This window comes from Schistocerca cancellata, chromosome 1 (assembly GCF_023864275.1).
Source record: "Schistocerca cancellata isolate TAMUIC-IGC-003103 chromosome 1, iqSchCanc2.1, whole genome shotgun sequence".
NCBI lineage: Eukaryota > Metazoa > Arthropoda > Insecta > Orthoptera > Acrididae > Schistocerca > Schistocerca cancellata.
In genome coordinates, this window is record NC_064626.1 from 660,527,902 (window position 1) to 660,536,010 (window position 8,109).

Below are 8,109 nucleotides of genomic sequence, written 5' to 3' on the forward strand. Positions count from 1 at the left end.
ACAGGCACCATTCGTGTAAAACACACGACGCTCCCAAAACCGATGTTTGATTCGCATAGCAAAATCGATTTAGGTCAAGTATGTAATGACCACAACGAAAATTGTTTTCGAAATTTAGTTTTCGTGTGCCACAAGTGGTGCCGCATGTGAAGGTAGCCGCTGCCGCGCTTGTCAAGAGTAGGGACATTGTGTGGTTACAAATAGAAGGAAGTGTTTCAATAGTTACGGTATCGGTACGGATACTGCGCACTCGATTATTTCATAGTATTATGAGTAACACCAGAATATCTGTATCAGAGACATCGAATGTTATTGGGAACAATAATACCCTTTTATGACTAAATTAGTGGGTTCAAATGGCTCTGAGCACTATGGGGCTTAACATCTGAGGTCATCAGAACTGCTTAAACCTAACTAACCTAAGGACATCACACACATCCATGCCCGAGGCAGGATTCGAACCTGCGAGCGTAGCAGTCACGCGGTTCCGGAGTGAAGCGCCTAGAACCGCTCGGCCGCCGCGGCCGGCAAATTAGTGGGAATTAAGATGTGTGGAGTATCTGTGAGCTATACTTTACAGAACTGGAAGTGCAGCAGTGGTGACTACATACACCGGTAAGTCAAAACATGATGACCGCTGCCCAGTGCGACGCTGGATGCCGCGTGGTGGCATTGCGGTCACGTGACGTTCGCCGTAACAAAAGTCTATTAGCGGAGCAGACACGGACGGCGGATCACCATAGCAAAGATAAGGGCTGAAAAATGGGAAAATCCATTTACACAAGGGACTTTGACGAAGGGCAGATCATTATTACACAAAGCCTGTAACGAGTTTCTCGGAAACGACGAAGCTCGTCGAATGTTTACGTGCTATCGTAGTGATCATTTACGGAAAGTGGTAAAAGGACAATGAAAAAAATGGTTCAAATGGCTCTGAGCACTATGGGACTCAACTGCTGAGGTCATTAGTCCCCTAGAACTTAGAACTAGTTAAACCTAACTAACCTAAGGACATCACAAACATCCATGCCCGAGGCAGGATTCGAACCTGCGACCGTAGCGGTCTTGCGGTTCCAGACTGCAGCGCCTTTAACCGCACGGCCACTTCGGCCGGCGGGCAATGAAACTATCACTAAGCGCTAAATGGTTGGACTTCCACGACTCTTCGCAGAATGTGTGGTTTGGAGGCTTGTCTGTCCAGTGAAGTAGGATAGATGGTAATCAGTGGCATCTTTGCCGAAAGAGCCCAATGCTGGCCATGCACAAGTGTTTCGGAGCACACCGTTCATTGTACGTTGTTGAACATGGAGCTCCACAGCGAACCACCCCTACGTGTTCACACGTTGATCCAATGACATCGTCAGTTACTGTTGTACTGAACACGGGACCATGTCGGCTCTTTGGATGACAACATTTTTGCTAAGCTGGGTCGATCGTCGTCTCCACAAACGCAGTCATCGAGGTGAACGTCAGCTCGAAAGGTGCAGCGCGCCGCTGACAGAGGCTGGTGGGAGCAGTATTATGCTGTGGGAGACATTCTCCCTCGCTCGCGTGTAATCTGTGGCAGTAATCGAAGACACGCTGACAGCTGCGGACCACCAGCATCCCTTCATGCTTGATGCCTTCCCTGATGGCATGTCATTTTTCAGCAGTATAATTGTCCGTGTCTCGGAGCCAGAACAGTGCCACAATGGTTTGAGGAGCATTATAGTGAACTCACTTTGATGTCTCGGCGACCAAATTCGCCTGATGTGAATCCTATATAACCCACCTGGGTGGCTATTGGGCGCCATCACCGCGCACGGAAATCAGCGGCCCGTCATTTACGGGAATTGCATGACCTGTGCGTACACATCTGATGCCACATATGTCCAGAAAGCTACCAACAAACTGTCGGATCTCTGATACGCAGGATCAGCGATGTATTTCGTTCCAAAGACGGACAAACAAGCTATTAAGCTGGTGGTCATCATGTTTTGCCTCATCAGTGTACATGTGTAATCCATAATGAACATATGAGATTCCAATAACGTATATCAATAATATTCTGTATGCAGCCACCTTGGAAAAGTGGTTCAGATACCTAAATATAAGTGAATTTAATTTAGGTAAAATAAAAAGTTAATACTATTATGCACTGGATCAGGTGTATGGCAGAGTATTGTGTTTTTGACTGACTGCCTGTTCGGTACAAATCTTGCAACTGACTTCTAAGTTCCCGATGAGCTAGAGTCTTGAAACTTTCCACATAGCTCAGAACTGGTTGACAACGTAATAATAACTCGCTTTCTTGTCTGGTGTGTGACAGGCGGTATTTCGTGTATTACTGCTGCTTCCCCCTGTTTCCTGTTCGAGTCGCGAATGTGTCGCGTAAGAACGATTGCTAGTAAGTCATCGTGGAGCTTCATTCTCTCTGACTCTTGCCTTCATGGTCTTTTCACGGATAAACGTAGGAAGAAGCTGGAGAGAAGCTGAAATAAACTTGAAATTTACCGTATGAATCTATTGTAATCTCATCATATGTTTGAAATAGCTTGTAAAATTTCACAAAACTAAAAAGCTGAATATGACGATTTAAATCAGTTTAAATCAGAAACTTCGTAATATAACACATTTTTGAAACGGACTAAGAAGGATAAAACCATTTCTCCTGTCCTCATATAAATTACTAACCCCATACTGTTAGTCCTTAGAATGCGCGCTTGTGAATTTTAAATAATTATGACAATACTTGTAAAACTTAAAACGAAAAACACTGTGGAGGAGGAGGATATTGGTGTTTAACGTCCCGTCGACAACGAGGTCATTATAGACGGAGCACAAGCTCGGATTAGGGAAGGATGGGGGCCGTGCCCTTTCAAAGGAACCATCCCGGCATTTGCCTGGAGTGATTTAGGGAAATCACGGAAAACCTAAATCAGGATGGCCGGACGCGGGATTGAACCGTCGTCCTCCCGAATGCGAGTCCAGTGTGCTAACCACTGCGTCACCTCGCTCGGTGAAAAACACTGTGCATGCAATTGATAATAGTAAGAAGTCCAGAGAATAGCTGTCGTTGAGGTAAATCACACGCCAGTTCATACGGTTAGTAAGTTAGGTGAACTAGTTACGTGTCTCTCATCTACTGCATGCGACCCACGTTTTTTGTTTTAAATTTTGCAAGTATTGTTATAGTTATTAAAAACTCAAAAGCCAAATTTTCAGGACTATCGGTATGGGGTTAGGAATCTGTATGGGGCTAGGAGAAATTATTTCATACTTTTAGTCAGTTTTAAAAAGGTGTTGTCTGAAAAAGTTTTCTATTTCAATAATTATTTTGTGATGCACTTGAAAATGGGCCATGGCCGAGTTAGCAAACGAAATAAAACGTTTTAACATACATGTCTGTGGAAGTATGGCTTTCCTCACTGTTGATATCGATACTACCCTTCCGATATTATTTAGTTACCGAAATAATTTTAGGTATTGGTATACTCGATGAACCGAACTCGACTGACAAAATTTCGGCGGTTGTTCAGGAATATTTTCCGAGTATTTTGGTATTAGAAACTCGTTGTTTCTGTTGGAACTTCACACAGTAGTTGCATTTCGTTTGATTTCTTACTCCAGTTTATCTGCGTGGCTACATTGCACCGAAAATACTTGCACAGCGGAGCAAAAGTTGATGGTACGTGCTGTTCCAGTCACTCACAGTACTTGATCTTGACAATGCTAGTGCCTACTTTACTCTTCGCTCTCAAGCTTATATTCAGTACTACTCGTTTCTGTCTCGAGTTTTACTTTTCCGGCAGTATTAATGAAACGTTAACAGTGATGCAATGGAAAATTGAAACACTGCCACCTGAACTATTCCCAAAGGGACGGTAACCACATCACAGCACTTTCGCGGGCGATTGTTGCTACACTACTCTTCACTTTTGTTGCACGTTTTCGAGACTGTGTAGGCCTATTCCTAGCTTTTTCGCTGTTGCGAAGATATATTAAAACAAACGAAGATAACTGGCGTAAATAGGTGAATAAATAATAAATACATTACTAGTCGATTAATGTACCGATGAAATTGCAATTGTGTCAGAGACAGACAAGAGTATATAGTATAGTATATATTGTATAGAGTGGGTAGCGTCGTGAAAAGAGGTTTCGATTAACATCCACAGAAGTAAAACACAGATAAAGGAACATAGTTGATTTGAAACAGGCTTGCTGAGCTAGTTGGGCTGGGAGATGAGACGCTAACAGTAGTAAAGGAGTTTTTTTTATTTGGGCAGCAAAATTACTGACGATTGTCGAAATAGAAAGGGTATAAAATATAGACGGACAAAGGTAAGAAAAGCTTTTGTGAAAAAGAGAAACTTCTTAATAACTAATGGTTCAAATGGTTCTGAACACTATGGGACTTAACTTCTAAGGTCATCAGTCCACTAGAACTTAGAACTACTTAAACCTAACTAACCTAAGGACATCACACGCATCCATGCCCGACGCAGGATTCGAACCTCCGACCGTAGCGGTCGCGCGGTTCAGAACTAATGTAAATTTAAATTTTAGGAAGTGTTTCCAGACTTTTTTTTTGGAGATTACGAGTCTGTTATACGATAATCGCTGAAAATATCCCCGAAAAAAATCTCCAAAATGCTATCGGTGAAGTTCTGGATCGAAAAATCGTACCGAATGCGGTGTCGGAAAGTCCCTAGTTAGGAGGACTCACCTGTGGTTGTGGCGGCTGCTTGACGTTGCCGTTGCGGACGTCGTCCTCGTGCGGAGCCGTCATGCTGGCGTGTGGCGCGGTGCTCCACTTGCCGGCTACCTGTAGCGGTAACAACGGCGGGGCTTCCGGCACGCTGCGCCCCCGTAAGCAGAGCACTGCCGTACGGGTGAAGTGTGCGGCCGCTCTTTCCGGTGGGGAACTGAAGCGTGCGGCACGCAGCCGAGACCGCCAGGCAGTCGCAGTCGCTCTCGCTTGTGGCACTCGCGCCTCGCCGACCGCTGGCGTCCGGAGGACTGGCCGTGGCTGCGGCGGCGCCGCGCAGGCTCTCGCCCGCCCCCCCCCCCCCCCGCGCTTTCATTACCTCCCCCCTGCCATCCCTGGCAACCCGCGGCTGCGTGTGATTTGTAATCGACGCTCCAGTATGCACGCTATTGCAGATACCGCTCTCCTCACCACTGAACAATACCGGGGTAAACATTTGAGATACAGTGTCTCATACGAGGAATGGTCAGTATGAGGGATATGATAGTAACCATCATTCGAAGCAAAAAAGTCTCGTGAACATGGCCTCTAAAATGCGAACCTTAAGAGCTAGAGCACTTCTTTGTCTTCGATACTATGCCACAGAAACCAGTATAGGCATGCGTATTCAAATACAGACATATACAGGGTGAAAAGTGAAACTTCCTGGCAGATTAAAACTGTGTGCCGGACCGAGACTCGAACTCGGGACCTTTGCCTCTCGCGGGCAAGTGCACAGGAGAGCTTCTGCAAAGTTTGGAAGGTAGGAGACGAGGTACTGGCAGAAGTAAAGCTGTGAGGACGGGGCGTGAGTCGTGCTTTGGTAGCTCAGTTGGATGCCGGCACGGTAGCTCAGCGTGTACGGTCAGAGGGTTAGCTGCCGTTAGCTGCCCTCTGTAATAAAAAGAAACTGAGTGACTGCATCAATAATGAACTTCAACGGCCGTCAGGGGACGTCCGCCACGAACAATTACAACGAACTATAACGAGCAAAATGAGATTACAAATAAATAAATAAAAATAAATAAATAAATAAATAGAAAATAGAAAGTTGGTAGAGCACTTGCCCGCGAAAGGCAAAGGTCCCGAGTTCGAGTCTCGGTCCGGCACACAGTTTTAATCTGCCAGGAAATTTCATATCAGCGCACATTCCGCTGCAGAGTGAAAATCTCATTCTGGAGGGTGAAAAGTATTTAAACCGACAAACTCTGGGAGGTTGTAGGGGACATAAAAAAAAATATTTTTCCCTGATGTCATTTTTTCCTATGAGGATTATTTAAACCGGTGGAGGCCGTATTACGCTCTTCAGTTGTTAGAGGCCGATCTTCAGTTGTAGGCAACTGCTGTCCAGCAGTGTAGTAGTGCATTGTCTCTGTTTACTAATGGACCGATACACCTGGAGTGAGTACACTGATATGGTTGGTGCGTACTACGTAGCTCACCACAACGGACGAACTGCACAGCGAGTTTATCAACAACAATCGCCGTATCCGTATCCCGCATCATACGACCTTTGATGCTGTGTACCAACGTCTGCGTGAGACCGGTTCATTTAGCAGATTACCTGGACAGGGACGCTGTCGCACGGTAAGAACGCTGCAATTTGAAGAAGCTGTCTTGCAGCATGTGGAGCGGCATCCTCCAAACAGCACTCGTGCAGTTGCACGTATCATGGGGACGAATCAGACGAATGCAAGAACGGTCCTTCGAGAGCAATTGTTACGTCCATTTCACTTACAGCGTGTCCACAACCTGGAACCAGTTGATTATCCACCCAGAGCACAGTTTTCGCAGTGGTACCTGGAACACTGTGAAATGCATCTTGCATTTCCATCCTCTGTATTGTTTACCGATGAAGCAACGTTCGGGCGTGATGGAGTCTTCAACATGCACAATTCGCGTGTTTGGAGTGAGGATAACCCAGATGCCACAGTTACTTGCGCTCATCAAGTGCGGTTCTTCGTTAATGTGTGGCTCGGTGTTGATGGAGACTTTTTAATTGGGCCGTATCTGCTACCTAGGCCATTAAATGGCAGGCACTATTATAAACATCGCGCCAGAGCATTGCCAGAATTGCTGGAACACGTACCGCTCCATACAAGACGACACACGTGGTTCCAACATGACGGGGCGCCGGCACATTTCAGTCGTCGTGTGCGTCGATTCCTGGGCAGACGGTTCCCATAAATGTGGGTTGGCAGAGGGGTCCTGTACCATGGCCTGCTCGATCCCCAGATACGTCCCCTCTGGACTTTTTTTGTGTGGGGAGAGATGAGCAACCTTGTTTACGCAACTTCTGTTGCATCAGAAGAAGATCTGGTTGCCCGGATAGTAGGAGCAGCAGAAACAATTCAGGACACTCCTGGGGTTTTTGCCCGTGTCAGACAGAACATGATCCGATGGTGTAACTTTTGTTTACGTATCAATGGAGGCATTTTTGACAATCTACTGTAATTGAAATTGGGTTGTGTTAATGTGTTGTCTCTTAGTCATAAAAAAATGGAAAAGTGTTTGTTGGTTTAATTAATTTGCTGCCAGCGAAATCTTCCTTTACTGGTTTAAATACTTCACATAGGAAAAAATGACATTAGGGAAAAATATTTGTTTTGATGTTCGCTACAACCTTCCAGAGTTTTTCGGTTTAAATACTTTTCACCCTGTATAAACAAGCAGAATACGGCGATGCGGTGGCAACGCCTATATGTGACAAGTGTCCGGCGTAGTTGCTAGATCGTGTCACTGATCACAGGTTATCAGTCTTTAAGTGAGTTTGAACGTCGGCGCACGAGCGATAGGACGCAGCATCTCCGAGGTAATGAAGTAGGCATTTTCCCGTACGATCATTTCACGAGTGTACCGTGAATATCAGGAATACGTTAACGCATCAGATCTCCGACTTCGATGAGGCCGCAAAAACATCCTGCAAGAACGGGACCAACGACGACTCAAGAGAATCGTTCAGGGTGACAGAAGTGCAACCATCTCGCAAATTGGTGCAGATTTCAGTGCTGCGATATCTACAAGTGTCAGTATGGGCTTTCGGTACCAAAGGCCCACTCGTGTGCCCTTGGTGACTGCACAACACAAAGCTTTACACCTCGCCGGGGCCCGTCACCACCGACAGTGGACTGTTGATCAGTGGAAACATGTTGCCTGGTCGGTCGAGTCTCGTTTCAAATTGTATCGAGCGGCTGGACGTGTACCGGTATGGAGACAACCTCACGAATCCGTAGGCCCTGCATGTCAGCAGGGGACTGTTCAAGTTGGTGGAGGCTCTGAAATGGTCTGGGGCGTGTGCAGTTGGAGTGGTATGCAACCCCTGATACATCTAGATACCACTCTGACAGATGACACGCACGTAAGGATCCTATTTGATCACC

The 8,109-nt window shown here is 46.0% G+C and overlaps 1 protein-coding gene across 2 annotated transcripts in view; it reads right to left on the reverse strand.

Moving 5' to 3' along the window:
• The window catches only part of LOC126183647 (long-chain fatty acid transport protein 1-like), a 388,944-nt gene extending 383,960 nt beyond the window's left edge, over positions 1-4,984 (reverse strand). For both annotated transcript variants that reach the window (XM_049925802.1, XM_049925794.1), the window contains exon 1: positions 4,709-4,984. In XM_049925802.1, the coding sequence (XP_049781759.1) occupies positions 4,709-4,771 (63 nt within the window). In that variant the 5' untranslated portion in view covers positions 4,772-4,984. The remainder of the gene's footprint in view (positions 1-4,708) is intronic.
• Positions 4,985-8,109: the final 3,125 nt, after the last annotated feature.